This window comes from Oncorhynchus tshawytscha, unplaced genomic scaffold (assembly GCF_018296145.1).
Source record: "Oncorhynchus tshawytscha isolate Ot180627B unplaced genomic scaffold, Otsh_v2.0 Un_contig_7271_pilon_pilon, whole genome shotgun sequence".
In the NCBI taxonomy this organism is placed as follows: Eukaryota; Metazoa; Chordata; class Actinopteri; order Salmoniformes; family Salmonidae; genus Oncorhynchus; species Oncorhynchus tshawytscha.
In genome coordinates, this window is record NW_024609369.1 from 71876 (window position 1) to 89036 (window position 17161).

At 43.6% G+C, this 17161-nt stretch overlaps 1 protein-coding gene across 1 annotated transcript in view; it reads left to right on the forward strand.

Annotated features, from left to right (window-relative positions):
• Positions 1-3953: 3953 nt before the first annotated feature.
• The window catches only part of LOC112238962 (rap guanine nucleotide exchange factor 5), a 69097-nt gene continuing 55889 nt past the window's right edge, over positions 3954-17161 (forward strand). The window contains exon 1 of the mRNA XM_042315020.1: positions 3954-4502. Coding sequence (XP_042170954.1) covers positions 4311-4502 — 192 coding nt within the window. The 5' untranslated portion in view covers positions 3954-4310. The remainder of the gene's footprint in view (positions 4503-17161) is intronic.

Here is a 17161-nt window from a genome sequence, read left to right on the forward strand (position 1 = left end):
GCAAAGACATTCAAATGAAGTTTATTAATAAATGTCACAGTCTTTTAAACGGGAAATATGTCCATATATCCTACCACACTCTATCAAGGAGCACATCTTTCTCTGTTCCCGCTACGATCAAATTATAATTTGTTCTGTCACTTTTGTTTTTCAAATGTCCTATGTAGAGTTCATTCGAAAGTATTCAGACCCCTTGACTTTTTCCACATTTTGTTACCTTACAGCCTTACTCTAAAAGTACTTATTCATCAATCTACACACAATACCCCATAATGACAAATGTATTGAAGGTAAAAAAACAGAAATATCTTATTTACATAAGTATTCAGACCCTTTGCTGTGAGACTCGATATTGAACTCAGGTGTATCCTGTTTCCATTGATCATCCCTGAGATGTTTCTACAACTTGAATGGAGTCCACCTGTGATGAATTCAATTGATTGGACATGATTTGGAAAGGCACACACCTGTCTATATAAGGTCCCACAGTGGACAGTGCATGTCAGAGCAAAAACAAAAACCATGAGGTCAAAGGAATTGTCCGTAGAGCTTTAAGACAGGATTGTGTTGAGACACAAATCTGGGCAAGGATACCAAAATATTTCTGCAGGATTGAAGATTCCCAAGAACACAGTGGCCTCCATCATTGTTAAATGGAAGAAGTTTGAATCACCAAGACTCTTCCTAGAGCTGGCTGCCAGGCCAAACTGAGCAATCTGGGGAGAAGGGAATTGTTCAAGGAGGTGACCAAGAACCCGATGGCAACACTGACAGAGCTCCAGAGTTCCTCTGTGGAGATGGGAGAACTTTCCAGATGGACAACCATCCCTGCAACACTCCACCAATCAGGCCTTTATGGTAGAGAGGCCAGACGGAAGCCACTCATCAGTAAAAAGCACATGACAGCCGCTTGGAGTTTGGCCAAAGGGCACCAAGAGACTCTTAGAACACGAGAATCAAGATTTTCTGGTCTGATGAAAACAAGATTGAACTCTTTGGCTTGAATGCCAAGCATCATGTCTGGAGGAAACCTGGCACCATCCCTACAGTGGAGGCAGCATCATGCTGTGGGGATGTTTTTCAGCGGCAGGGACTGGGAGACTCGTCAGGATCGAGGGAAAGATGAACGGAGCAAAGTACAGAAAGCTCTTTGATGAAAACCTGCTCCAGAGTGCTCAGGACCTCAGACTGGTGCCAAGGTTCACCTTCCAACAGGACAACGACCCTAAGCACACAGCCAAGACAACGCAGGAGTGGCTTTGTGACAAGTCTCTGAATGTCCTTGAGTGGCCCAGGCAGAGCCCGGACTTGAACCCGATCGAACATCTCTGGAAAGACTTGCAGTTCAACACAAGAAAGACCATGACTGTGTCCTAAATGGCACCCTGTTGCCTGTATAGTACGCACAAACAGCTGGGATAGGGCCTTGTCAACACCGACATCTTTTGGACTGAGTGGATGGTAGAGAGCCAAGGAGGCTAAAAAGACTCGAGGGGGAACCTCTCTGATGTGGTTCAGGTCTATGCTTTGGTTTGTTCACATTAGGAATGAGAGCACACCTGGCATTGCCCAGGTGACTGGACCCACATCTCCCTTTTGTCTTGTACTGTACAGTCAGTGGGTGGTGGTGGTGGGCTATTCAGACCAGGAATAGACTGTGCTGGTACCAGAGAATTGTTTGTTTAATACACACCCTAGGTTGTGTAGCACAGCCAACAGAGGCAGAGATATCAATACACTACTGTAGCTCAATGCATGACATCTATAATGTCAAGGCTTGGTTGTTAAGAATCATGACCTCATTGACTTGCTATGTGTTTCCGTTCATCACACAAAATGTGTAAGCACATCGTTTGTGACCAGGTTGAGAGGTTTTCTATGATAACAGGAAGAGGGGTAAAATGATATATAGACCATAGTGGTAAATGCTGTTGTTCCCTGTTTCCGATACAGCACACTTCTTTTAACCAGAGCACTATGTGCTCTGGTCAAAAGTAGTGTACTACATAGGAAATATGGTGCCCTTTGGGACGGAAATATTTGGATTATTATTATTAAGTGGATTAGAGATTAGAAGGTCACAAAGGTTATTCATCGTATGACTATAATTTCTGCCCAGAAAATACATGTTTAATTGGACAAAGTGCATTAAAGAGGAAATGTAATTCTGGAGAAATAGGATTTCCTATTTATTTTTTCCACAGCTTCCTTATCATACATATTCCACATAGTAGCAGTACAGATAAAGGATCTTAATTTGAGCCAGTTTGCTACAGCAAGAAAATAATCCTGCAGCAACAGAAAATGTGAATTACTATGTGGATTATGATGAATTAACATTTTTGTAAGGGTTGATACATTTTTCGTAAGGGAAAATCAAGTGAAATAAGCTTTTTTTTAACCTCAAATACATTATACGTTTAGTTCTCCTACAACAGAGTGATCAAATTAAGATCCTACATCTGTATGGCATACAGTGTGAGTGATATTGTAATTGGCTTATATGATTATTATGTGGGCACTAAAGAAGTGACCCATCTTCTTCGGGTTCGGTGTCCCTTCCACGGGACGGTTGAGCTAACGTAGGCTAATGCAATTAGCATGAGGTCGTAAGTATCAAGAACATTTCCCAGGACATTGACACATCTGATATTGGCAGAAAGCTTCAATTCTTGTTAATCTAACTGCAGTGTTTACAGGCAGAGTGCAACTCTTTACAGTAGCTATTACAGTGAAAGAACACCATGCTGTTGTTTGAGGAGAGTGCACAATTTTGAACAAGAAAAGCTATTAATCAACAAATTAGGTACATTTGGGCAGTCTTGATAAAACATGTTGAACAGAAATGCATTGGTTAATTGGATAAGACTAAAACTTTGCACATGCACTGCTGCCATCTAGTGGTCAATATCGAAATTGTACCTGGGCTAGAATAATACATTATGGCCTTTTTCTTGCATTTCAAATATGATGGTACAAAAAAATAGAAAAGAACGGTTGGCTTTTTCTTTGTAGTATTTTTTATCAGATCTGTTGTGTTATATTCTCCTACATCCCTTCCACATTTCCACACACTTCAAAGGGGTTCCTTTCAAATTATATCAATAATATGCATCTCCTTGCTTCAGAGCCTGAGCTACAGGCAGTTAGATTTGGGTCATTTTAGGCAAAAATTGGGGAAAAAAGTGGCGGATCCTTAAGAGATTTTCTAAGGCAATTAAATAAAAATCCATTTACAAATGAGACCTACTCAGCCATCATCACATGCATCCCAATGGGGTTCTGTAGGAGCTAAGGTGTGCAAAGGACTTTCAATGTCACTCACACCCAACTCTTCAGTCTGGCCCACCTATTCAATAACAGAAAGTACAGAACGGAGCAAGGACAGGACGAGCACAACGGCAGACCAACCTGTGACAGACCACCCTGTGACAGACCAACCTGTGACAGACCAACCTGTGACAGACCACCCTGTGACAGACCAACCTGTGACAGACCACCCTGTGACAGCAGCACTGAATGTTCTATCAACTAAAATGTCTTGCTCTGTCGGTCATAGTTGGAAATTGAACCCAGATTCGTCCACTGTGTTTACCTCTGTGTTCTCTCAGGGGGTCCAAAACCCCCCTACCTCCCCTGTCTACCTTCCCCCCCTCCTCCCCCCAGTGTTCACCCACCCAGGCCCAGCCCACCTCAGACAGCATGGACAGGGGGAGGTAGAGATAGTGGAACTTCCTCTGCAGGGGCTGGTCTTGAGTGCTTTACCAGATGTTTCCTGATCCCCTCTCTCCCCCCCTCTCTCTTGCCCTCCCTCTCTCCATGTCTCTCCCCTCTCTCTCTCCCTCCCTCCCTCCCTCTCTTCCTTCCTTCCTTCCCTCCCCTCCCTCTCTCTCTTTCCCTCCCTCTATCCCCTCCCTCTCTCCCCTCCCTCCTTCCCCAGCAGTGAAAGGGAAGGGAAGGAGGCAGTAGCAGTCAGTATCTCTCTCCCTCTGGATCTAAGCATATAGAACAGAGGCACCTGGAGTCCTTGCTGTTTCACAGCCCTCTCTATCTCTCTATTTCTGCATCTGCAGGCCAACCAGAGAGCCAGCCGGAGCTGTTGTTGGTGCTTCTACAGGGATCTGCTTTGGCTCAGTGAGAGGAGGCCGTAACTCACCTGCGCTCACAGACACACACACAGAGACAAACAGCCAGACAGACACACACTCAAGGTTTCCTGGCCCATCCCCCTCACACACACCTTTGGAGTGCACTGTGAGAGAGGAGGAGAGGAGGAGAGGAGTACACCGTGCTGGTTCTACTCTATAGTAATGTCGTGGGACTGTGGCCTGAAGTACATGTTCTCTGTGTCCCCGGCGCTGAAGCCGGGGGGTGTGTGTGCCCTGCACGACAAGGAGGACCTGTCCCATCTGGAGATGGTCCAGAGACTGGCCAAGGACGGATGTCGCTTCCTCCAGAACCACAACAACAGCAGCAAGGCCGCCCCAGAGAGGACAGCAGAGGTGAGAGACAACGTCACGCTGCATTCACAGAATATTAACACTGTGACAGAGCTAGAGAAATCATCACACTCTCAAATACTGTGACAGAGTTAGTCTAGAGAAATCATCACACTCTCAAACACTGTGACAGAGTTAGTCTAGAGAAATCATCACACTCTCAAACACTGTGACAGAGTTAGTCTAGAGAAATCATCACACTCTCAAACACTGTGACAGAGTTAGTCTAGAGAAATCATCACACTCTCAAACACTGTGACAGAGTTAGTCTAGAGAAATCATCACACTCTCAAATACTGTGACAGAGTTAGTCTAGAGAAATCATCACACTCTCAAACACTGTGACAGAGTTAGTCTAGAGAAATCATCACACTCTCAAACACTGTGACAGAGTTAGTCTAGAGAAATCATCACACTCTCAAACACTGTGACAGAGTTAGTCTAGAGAAATCATCACACTCTCAAATACTACACTCTTAGAAAAAAGGGTTCTACCTAGAACATTTCACATCCTAAGAACCTTTTTTGGAAGAAAGGGTTCTTTGGAAGGCAAGTAGGGTTTTTACATAGAACCATATCTAATATTTCCCAGCTCTATTGCAGGGATATTTTCAGATGTTTGGATGTATTGTAATATCTGTATTTTGCATGTACATTTATTCATTTGGATGAACTTTAAGCTACACAATGATAAATAACATATCCTTTCTGTTGGATTTATTGCACCCGTTAGTTACTGAGATGGTTGTTCCAGTTTAGATGATTGAGGTAGACTCAGTATTCAATCTTCCCTAACCTGGCAGTCATTTTGAATACAGGTTGCAGGGGATTGACAATGTTGGATATCCTTACTCTGGCTGGATTCCAGTAGGAATTACATATCACTTTGCAAGCCAGCATAATGTGACTTACAGGCCTGATTTGGCCTGTAAACCAGGAGATTCCTAACACCAGTGTGTTAGGATATAACTAGGCCCTCAAATAAAGGCCTTATGATATATGTTAAAATAAAATTGGCTGGTGTAACCATTTATAGAGGCTTCTAGGAAGAACCGTCCACTCTCTCTAGAGCACCACTCCCTCTATAAGCACCACTCCCTCTATAAGCACCACTCCCTCTAGAGCACCACTCCCACTATAAGCACCACTCCCTCTAGAGTACCACTCCCTCTATAAGCACCACTCCATCTATAAGCACCACTCCCTCTATAAGCACCACTCCTCTATAAGCACCACCACTCCCTCTAGAGCACCACTCCCTCTAGAGCACCACTCCCTCTAGAGCACCACACCCTCTATAAGCACCCCCCCCTCTATAAGCACCACTCCCTCTATAAGCACCACTCCCTCTATAAGCACCACTCCCTCTATAAGCACCACTCCTCTATAAGCACCACTCGCTCTATAAGCACCACTCCCTCTATAAGCACCACTCCCTCTAGAGCACCACCTCTATAAGCACCACTCCTCTATAAGCACCACTCCCTCTATAAGCACCACTCCCCTAAGCACCACTTCCTCTAGAGCACCACTCCCTCTATAAGCACCACTCCCTCTATAAGCACCACTCCCTCTATAAGCACCGCTCCCTCTATAAGCACCACTCCCTCTAAAGCACCACTCCCTCTAAGCACCACTCCCTCTAGAGCACCTTTCTCCCTCTATAAGCACCAATCCCTCTAGAGCACCACTCCCTCTATAAGCACCACTCCCTCTAGAGCACCACTCCCTCTATAAGCACCACTCCCTCTATAAGCACCACTCCCTCTATAAGCACCACTCCCTCTATGAGCACCACTCCCTCTATAAACACCACTCCCTCTCCCTCTAGAGCACCACTCCCTCTAGAGCACCACTCCCTCTATAAGCACCCTCCCTCTATAAGCACCACTCCCTCTATAAGCACCACTCCTCTATAAGCACCACTCCCTCTATAAGCACCACTCCCTCTATAAGCACCACTCGCTCTATAAGCACCACTCCCTCTATAAGCACCACTCCCTCTAGAGCACCACTCTCTCTATAAGCACCACTCTCTCTATAAGCACCACTAAGCCCTCTATAAGCACCACTCCCTTTAAAGCACCACTCCCTCTAGAGCACCACTCCCTCTATAAGCACCCTCCCTCTATAAGCACCACTCCCTCTATAAGCACCGCTCCCTCCACCACTCCCTCTATAAGCACCACTCCTCTATAAGCACCACTCCCTCTAGAGCACCACTCCCTCTTTAAGCACCACTCCCTCCCTCTAGAGCACAACTCCCTCTTTAAGCACCACTCCCTCTAGAGCACCACTCCCTCTTTAAAGCACCACTCCCTGTAGAGCACCACTCCCTCTAGAGCACCTCTCCCGCTATAAGCACCAATCCCTCTAGATCACCACTCCCTCTATAAGCACCACTCTCTCTAGAGCACCACTCCCTCTATAAGCACCACTCCCTCTATAAGCACCACTCCCTCTATAAGCACCACTCCCTCTAAAGCACCACTCCCTCTATAAGCACCACTCCCTCTATAAGCACCACTCTCTCTAGAGAACCACTCCCTCTATAAGCACCACTCCCTCTATAAGCACCACTCCCTCTATAAGCACCATTCTCTCTAGAGCACCACTCCCTCTAGAGCACCACTCCCTCTATAACCACCACTCCCTCTAGAGCCAACCATTCATCCAAATGATCTTAACTTGTCATCTGGTATTATTGGATGGTTCATCCCTCTATAAGCACCTCTGCCCTATAAGCAGGATCTCTCCAGGTACCAGGGTTGCACCACTCCCTCTATAAACACTCCTCTATAAGCACCATCTCTCCAGGCAACAGGGTCCCTCTATAACCACCACTCCCTCTAGAGCCAACCATTCATCCAAATGATCTTAACTTGTCATCTGGTATTATTGGATGGTTCATATCCGGTAATGCCTCTGCCCGGAGGATCTCTCCAGGTACAGGGTTGGAGTGAAAACCTCCAGGAGGGCATCTCCAGGAACAGGGTTGGAGTGAAAACGTCCAGGAGGGTATCTCTCCAGGAACAGGGTTGGAGTGAAAACGTCCAGGAGGGTATCTCTCCAGGAACAGGGTTGGAGTGGAAACCTCCAGGAGGGAAATCTCCAGGAACAGGGTTCGAGAACCCTGCCCTAGTGAACCAAGCCTATTGCCTGCCCACTCACTTGTTATTCTGAGAACTAGAAGGGTCTAGAAGGGAGTTGTGTTAAGTCCTACATAACACTCCATTCAGTTACCTTGGAATACACCTACTGTAAGAGCTATATGGCAAATGATTGAGAAACCTCTAGCTAGCTACTGTGACTGCCTTATTAACCTGTTAAAAACAAATGAGATTCATTTTGTTCCTAACTACCGTATACTTAGAACCATCATAATGTCAATACCGTTAACCGAATCCAGTGTTATTGGGTGGTTAAGAGCGCTCACTCTATTTTGTGTCAAAATCCAACAGCCTATTAGAACACTTGAGAGGAGGTGGTGTCCTGATTGGCTAGCTCGGTGTAGGGTGAAGTTGCCCCTAGATGCTGATCTCAGGAAAATGTAGCATTTTGCCCACTCATGGTTAAGGTCAGGACTGGGGGAGCGAAGCTGATCCTAGGTCTGTACCTAGAACCACCCTGGAGCGCTGAGTCCACGATGGCCTCAGTTCTTCCCTTCCTGCCTGACCAGCTGTGTTTCTATCTGTGCAGCAGAACGACACAGCAACAATGGCAGGAAGAGCTGACGTAAGTTCCACAGGCCCCTGGCTGGCCCCACCGTGGGCTGGCCCCTCAGTCTCCCCACCATGCCAAGACATTGTGTTGGTTTCAGTGTGGATTTCAATGCTGCAGGTCCCTGACCTTTTCTCTAAAACACTGGGGATGAGTCCCAAACTGCACCTTTTTCCCTATATAGTGCACTACGATTGACCAGAGCCCTATGGACCCTGGTCAAAGTACTGTAGGTCACTATATAGGGATCCATTTGGGACACAGCCTGGAGCAGGTTTGGTTACTGTAACCCTGCTTGTCATAATTCACCACAATGAACGCGACTCTACTGTACACCGTAGCATGGCCTTAAATGCCATCTTAGATGTGATAACAACACCTCCTTGTCGTTGTGTGTTCTTTCTGTAAATGTCACCTTCTTATTCAATAGGACTAACTCTTTTACGTCAAGTGGGTGTCTCACGTAGGGCTGTGCCCTCAAACCAACCTTTTTAATATAGCCCACATCAAAAGAAAGGAGAACATGTTTTGTTGGTGGGATCTGAGTATGACCAAGAGGCAAAGATCTGAGTTGGGTTTTTGTCATTGAAAATAAGAATTTGTTCTTAACTGACTTGCCTAGTTAAATAAAATTAAAAAGTAATGTGATGCTTCTTGAAAACTTTACAGCTTGACTAATTCTTAAAGGAAAATACCACTCAAAAATATGTTTTTATTACAGGATCTGTCTTGAATGTGGTCTGAATGCTAAAGCAACATGCTCTGAAATGCAGGTAGAAAAACATTTCCTTCATGAAGAATAATAATGTATTCTACACCTCTTCTAGTCTGTTACCGTTGTCGTTCTATGCCTTGCATTTTCAGGGGCAGCTGTGTACTTATCTCTGTGTTTACTCATATTGCTACCTCTAACACCGTTGTAATCTATAGCACCTACATAGAAAATGCACTTGCTGAGCATTTTTCATTCCTAGCCTACCAGGACAAATCCATTTTGAACACAGAGATAACTCTCCACAGTAAAGTACATACAGTATCTTAGCACTAAAGCCAGTGTCCTACATGTTGTTGTGAATGGGTGATTTTTCAAGTCTGCCAGCACAGCATAATGTATGGTACTGTGTTGATATGGAAGGTTATTGCTGCCTGGTCGTAAATATTCCACAAGCTTATGTTTCCCTATGTTAGATAGCTCCTATGTTTCCCTATGTTAGATAGCTCCTATGTTTCCCTATGTTAGATAGCTCCTATGTTTCCCTATGTTAGATAGCTCCTATGTTTCCCTATGTTAGATAGCTCCTATGTTTCCCTATGTTAGATAGCTCCTATGTTTCCCTATGTTAGATAGCTCCTATGTTTAGCCCTATGTTGTTAGATAGCTCCTATGTTTCCCTATGTTAGATAGCTCCTATGTTTCCCTATGTTAGATAGCTCCTATGTTTCCCTATGTTAGATAGCTGTTTCCCTATGTTTCCTATGTTAGATAGCTCCTATGTTTCCCTATGTTAGATAGCTCCTATGTTTCCCTATGTTAGATAGCTCCTATGTTTCCCTATGTTAGATAGCTCCTATGTTTCCCTATGTTAGTTAGTTTCCCTATGTTAGAGCTCCTATGTTTCCCTATGTTAGATAGCTCCTATGTTTCCCTATGTTAGATAGCTATGTTTCCTATGTTTAGCTCCTATGTTTTATGTTAGATAGCTCCTATGTTTCCCTATGTTAGATAGCTCCTATGTTTAGCTCCTATGTTTCCCTATGTTAGATAGCTCCTATGTTTCCTATGTTTAGCCTATGTTTCCCTATGTTAGATAGCTCCTATGTTTCCCTATGTTAGATAGCTCCTATGTTTCCCTATGTTAGATAGCTCCTATGTTTCCCTATGTTAGATAGCTCCTATGTTTCCCTATGTTAGATAGCTCCTATGTTTCCCTATGTTAGATAGCTCCTATGTTTCCCTATGTTAGATAGCTCCTATGTTTCCCTATGTTAGATAGCTCCTATGTTTCCCTATGTTAGATAGCTCCTATGTTTCCCTATGTTAGATAGCTCCTATGTTTCCCTATGTTAGATAGCTCCTATGTTTCCCTATGTTAGATAGCTATGTTTCCTATGTTTCCCCTATGTTAGATAGCTCCTATGTTTCCCTATGTTAGATAGCTCCTATGTTTCCCTATGTTAGATAGCTCCTATGTTTCCTATGTTAGATAGCTCCTATGTTTCCCTATGTTAGATAGCTCCTATGTTTCCCTATGTTAGATAGCTCCTATGTTTCCCTATGTTAGATAGCTATGTTTCCCTATGTTAGATAGCTCCTATGTTTCCCTATGTTAGATAGCTCCTATGTTTCCCTATGTTAGATAGCTATGTTTCCTATGTTTCCCTATGTTAGATAGCTCCTATGTTTCCCTATGTTAGATAGCTCCTATGTTTCCCTATGTTAGATAGCTCCTATGTTTCCCTATGTTAGATAGCTCCTATGTTTCCCTATGTTAGATAGCTCCTATGTTTCCCTATGTTAGATAGCTCCTATGTTTCCCTATGTTAGATAGCTCCTATGTGTTTAGCCCTATGTTTCCCTATGTTAGATAGCTCCTATGTTTCCCTATGTTAGATAGCTCCTATGTTTCCCTATGTTAGATAGCTCCTATGTTTCCCTATGTTAGATAGCTCCTATGTTTCCCTATGTTAGATAGCTCCTATGTTTCCCTATGTTAGATAGCTCCTATGTTTCCCTATGTTAGATAGCTCCTATGTTTCCCTATGTTAGATAGCTCCTATGTTTCCTATGTTTTCCTATGTTTCCCTATGTTAGATAGCTCCTATGTTTCCCTATGTTAGATAGCTCCTATGTTTCCTATGTTAGATAGCTCTATGTTTCCCTATGTTAGATAGAGCTCCTATGTTTCCTATGTTAGATTTCCCTATGTTAGATAGCTCCTATGTTTCCCTATGTTAGATAGCTCCTATGTTTCCTATGTTAGATATGTTTCCCTATGTTAGATAGCTATGTTTCCTATGTTTAGCTCCCTATGTTAGATAGCTATGTTTCCTATGTTAGATATGTTTCCCTATGTTAGATAGCTCCTATGTTTCCTATGTTAGATAGCTCCTATGTTTCCCTATGTTAGATAGCTCCTATGTTTCCCTATGTTAGATAGCTCCTATGTTTCCCTATGTTAGATAGCTCCTATGTTTCCTATGTTAGATAGCTCCTATGTTTCCCTATGTTAGATAGCTCCTATGTTTCCCTATGTTAGATAGCTATGTTTCCTATGTTTAGCTCCCTATGTTAGATAGCTCCTATGTTTCCCTATGTTAGATAGCTCCTATGTTTCCCTATGTTAGATAGCTCCTATGTTTCCCTATGTTAGATAGCTCCTATGTTTCCCTATGTTAGATAGCTCCTATGTTTCCTATGTTAGATATGTTTCCCTATGTTAGATAGCTCCTATGTTTCCCTATGTTAGATAGCTATGTTTCCTATGTTTCCCTATGTTAGATAGCTCCTATGTTTCCCTATGTTAGATAGCTCCTATGTTTCCCTATGTTAGATAGCTCCTATGTTTCCCTATGTTAGATAGCTATGTTTCCTATGTTAGATGTTTCCCTATGTTAGATAGCTCCTATGTTTCCCTATGTTAGATAGCTCCTATGTTTCCCTATGTTAGATAGCTCCTATGTTTCCTATGTTAGATTCCCCCTATGTTAGATAGCTCCTATGTTTCCCTATGTTAGATAGCTATGTTTCCTATGTTTAGCTCCTATGTTGTTAGATAGCTCCTATGTTTCCCTATGTTAGATAGCTCCTATGTTTCCCTATGTTAGATAGCTATGTTTCCTATGTTTTCTATGTTTCCCTATGTTAGATAGCTATGTTTCCTATGTTTTCCCTATGTTAGATAGCTCCTATGTTTCCCTATGTTAGATATGCTCTATGTTTCCTGTTAGATAGCTCCTATGTTTCCCTATGTTAGATAGCTCCTATGTTTCCCTATGTTTAGCTCCTATGTTTCCCTATGTTAGATAGCTCCTATGTTTCCCTATGTTAGATAGCTCCTATGTTTCCCTATGTTAGATAGCTCCTATGTTTCCCTATGTTAGATAGCTCCTTGTTTCCCTATGTTAGATAGCTCCTATGTTTCCCTATGTTAGATAGCTCCTATGATGTTAGATAGCTCCTATGTTTCCCTATGTTTTCCCCTATGTTAGATAGCTCCTATGTTTCCCTATGTTAGATAGCTCCTATGTTTCCTATGTTAGATATGTTTCCCTATGTTAGATAGCTCCTATGTTTCCCTATGTTAGATAGCTCCTATGTTTCCCTATGTTAGATAGCTCCCTATGTTAGATAGCTCCCTATGTTAGATAGCTCCTATGTTTCCCTATGTTAGATAGCTCCTATGTTTCCCTATGTTAGATAGCTCCTATGTTTCCCTATGTTAGATAGCTCCTATGTTTCCCTATGTTAGATAGCTCCTATGTTTCCCTATGTTAGATAGCTCCTATGTTTCCCTATGTTAGATAGCTCCTATGTTTCCCTATGTTAGATAGCTCCTATGTTTATGTTTTCCCTATGTTAGATAGCTCCTATGTTTCCCTATGTTAGATAGCTCCTATGTTTCCCTATGTTAGATAGCTCCTATGTTTCCTATGTTAGATAGCTCCTATGTTTATGTTAGATAGCTCCTATGTTTCCCTATGTTAGATAGCTATGTTTCCTATGTTTTCCCTATGTTAGATAGCTCCTATGTTTATGTTAGATAGCTCCCCTATGTTAGATAGCTCCTATGTTTCCTATGTTTCCCTATGTTTTCCTATGTTTCCCTATGTTAGATAGCTCCTATGTTTCCCTATGTTAGATAGCTCCTATGTTTCCCTATGTTAGATCCTATGTTAGATATGTTTCCCTATGTTAGATAGCTCCTATGTTTCCTATGTTTTCCTATGTTTCCCTATGTTAGATAGCTCCTATGTTTCCCTATGTTAGATAGCTCCTATGTTTCCCTATGTTAGATAGCTCCTATGTTTCCCTATGTTAGATAGCTCCTATGTTTCCCTATGTTAGATAGCTCCTATGTTTCCCTATGTTAGATAGCTCCTATGTTTCCCTATGTTAGATAGCTCCTATGTTTCCCTATGTTAGATAGCTCCTATGTTTCCCTATGTTAGATAGCTCCTATGTTTCCCTATGTTAGATAGCTCCTATGTTTATGTTTTCCCTATGTTAGATAGCTCCTATGTTTCCCTATGTTAGATAGCTCCTATGTTTCCCTATGTTAGATAGCTCCTATGTTTCCCTATGTTAGATAGCTCCTATGTTTATGTTAGATAGCTCCTATGTTAGATAGCTCCTATGTTTCCCTATGTTAGATAGCTCCTATGTTTCCCTATGTTAGATAGCTCCTATGTTTCCCTATGTTAGATAGCTCCTATGTTTCCCTATGTTAGATAGCTCCTATGTTTCCCTATGTTAGATAGCTCCTATGTTTCCCTATGTTAGATAGCTCCTATGTTTCCCTATGTTAGATAGCTCCTATGTTTCCTATGTTTAGCTCCTATGTTTCCCTATGTTAGATAGCTCCTATGTTTCCCTATGTTAGATAGCTCCTATGTTTCCTATGTTTCCCTATGTTAGATAGCTCCTATGTTTCCCTATGTTAGATAGCTCCTATGTTTCCCTATGTTAGATAGCTCCTATGTTTCCCTATGTTAGATAGCTCCTATGTTTCCCTATGTTAGATAGCTCCTATGTTTCCCTATGTTAGATGTTAGATAGCTATGTTTCCTATGTTATGTTTCCCTATGTTAGATAGCTATGTTTCCTATGTTGTAGCTCCCTATGTTAGATAGCTCCTATGTTTCCCTATGTTAGATAGCTCCTATGTTTCCCTATGTTAGATAGCTCCTATGTTTCCCTATGTTAGATAGCTCCTATGTTTCCCTATGTTAGATAGCTCCTATGTTTCCCTATGTTAGATAGCTCCTATGTTTCCCTATGTTAGATAGCTCCTATGTTTCCCTATGTTAGATAGCTCCTATGCTCCTATGTTTCCCTATGTTAGATAGCTCCTATGTTTCCCTATGTTAGATAGCTCCTATGTTTCCCTATGTTAGATGTTTCCCTATGTTAGATAGCTCCTATGTTTCCCTATGTTAGATAGCTCCTATGTTTCCCTATGTTAGATAGCTCCTATGTTTCCCTATGTTAGATAGCTCCTATGTTTCCCTATGTTAGATAGCTCCTATGTTTTCCTAAAGGAACAGTGGATCAATGTTTTGATCATCCAACACAGTCTTCTTTGTTTTCTTGTTAATTGTATATTTTTTTGTCCACTTGCAGATCAGAACAGTTTGAGATAATGTGCAGATGTCATGTTTATCTATTTTCATCACAGAGCCAATTCCTAGAGAAGGACTGGAGGTTAACGGCCTAAGCAGGAATTTGAGTAACTCACTTCTGGATAGTAACCCAGGCAGACTTGTGTCACATCACATCAGTAAAAACCACTTCTTCTACAGACCTCTGATGTAAACACTTCTCAGTGAGAGAGAGAATTATATGTGTATCTGTGTTCTATCAAGACCCTGGAGGTCCTGCTGCGGACTTCATAGCGAACATGTTTGAGCTGCCTCAGCCGTGGTTACACAGAGAATGCCAACACATCCCTTAAGCCTGCACAGTGCCTCTGAACGGGAAAACAGCGTCTGGGGTGTTTCCATGTAGAAAGCTGTTACTATCCTGACTTAAAATGTTAAGTGGTATCAACTTATCAAACGTACGTTTTATCAGCTCAACTTGATTTCTTCGGATTTGACATAACTTAACATTTCTAAGCAGTCATTTTTTACATTTGAAATAACTAAACAAGCCAACAGAGGGAGCTTCACTGCTTAGCCACAGTAGTGGGTTAGAAGTTCAGCCAAACTGGACGTGACCTATCAGGGTCTAAGTGATGGATAGCGTTTCTCCTCCACAGTGTTTATGTTAGGAAACATTCTAGTGGTACTGGAGGTCACCTCCACCACTTCTACAGGAACACTGTGTCCCAGAGAGAGAGAGAGAGAGGAGAGAGGAGAGAGAGGAGAGAGAGGAGAGAGAGTTGCACTCTGCCTCATTAAAAGCATCCGGTCTGGAGTGGAGGCCAGTGCCATTGTTTATAGATGGACACTTGTGGTCACAAAGGCCAGCCCATCCACAGAGTAGCACAGCAGCTGCAAAGACGTGATCAATAACTGTTTGGGGGGGCACGCCTGGCCTGATGCTGGTTGACTGGTCAGAGGCACTCTCTGATTTCTGATTCTACTCCCGAATTTGGTTTACTGTTCAAGGTGCCATAGCACGAAATACAGTATCTGTCTTTAAGATTGTTGTTTTTTTAGAGCAGGGGTTCTCAAACGTTTTGGGGCCAGGGACCCCTTTTGTGATAGCAAATTCTTCAAGAAGCATTGCCTGATGTGAACCATGCCACGAACAAAAGAGACCTCAGAAGACTTAAGAATTGTTAAGAATTGTTGACTTGCATAAAGCTGGAAAGGGTTACAAAAGTATCTCTAAAAGCCTTGATGCTCATCAGTCCATCAGTCCACAGTAACGTGACACGTCATGCACTGCCAAGCTGTTGACTGCTGTGGATCAGTGGATAATCTGATGATGTTAAATACTGTTCAATCTATGGTTGGAAACGTACATGAGGTGACATCCCCATGTAGGTTTCAGATGAAGTGAGCCTTGTCCGAGACAGAATGCCCCATAGGGACAGGAGCCCCTGTTTCTGTAGCGTGCAGTACCTTGATGTAAACCCCCTGTACATGGCACTAGTCTGTCACAGCCCCTGTACAGGGCACTAGTCTGTCACAGCCCCTGTACAGGGCACTAGTCTGTCACAGCCCCTGTACAGGGCACTAGTCTGTCACAGCCCCTGTACAGGGCACTAGTCTGTCACAGCCCCTGTACAGGGCACTAGTCTGCCCCTGTACAGGGCACTAGTCTGTCACAGCCCCTGTACAGGGCATCACTGTCACCGCCCCCTACAGGGCACTCACAGTCTGTCACAGCCCCTGTACAGGGCACTAGTCTGTCACAGCCCCTGTACAGGGCACTAGTCTGTCACAGCCCCTGTACAGGGCACTAGTCTGTCACAGCCCCTGTACAGGGCACTAGTCTGTCACAGCCCCTGTACAGGGCACTAGTCTGTCACAGCCCCTGTACAGGGCACTAGTCTGTCACAGCCCCTGTACAGGGCACTAGTCTGTCACAGCCCCTGTACAGGGCACTAGTCTGTCACAGCCCCTGTACAGGGCACTCACAGTCTGTCACAGCCCCTGTACAGGGCACTAGTCTGTCACAGCCCCTGTACAGGGCACTAGTCTGTCACAGCCCCTGTACAGGGCACTAGTCTGTCACAGCCCCTGTACAGGGCACTAGTCTGTCACAGCCCCTGTACAGGGCACTAGTCTGTCACAGCCCCTGTACAGGGCACTAGTCTGTCACAGCCCCTGTACAGGGCACTAGTCTGTCACAGCCCCTGTACAGGGCACTAGTCTGTCACAGCCCCTGTACAGAGCACTAGTCTGTCACAGCCCCTGTACAGGGCACTAGTCTGTCACAGCCCCTGTACAGGGCACTAGTCTGTCACAGCCCCTGTACAGGGCACTAGTCTGTCAAAGCCCCTGTCACAGGGTTCATAGAAAGCAGCTGTGTTGTTAAGCTTTCATCATGGTGTGAAGCAGGATGCCGAGAAGCACAGCCCTCAGATTCTGGGAAACTGTTATGTTCTGCAAATCCCACCTTGACTCACTGCCTGCATCCCAAATGGCACCATATTCCCTACATAGTGCACTGCTTGTCACCAAAGCCCCTATGGGCCCTGATCAAAAGTAATGCACTATATAGGGAATAGGGTGTCCTTTGGGACACAATCACCGTACTGTGCAAGGAACTG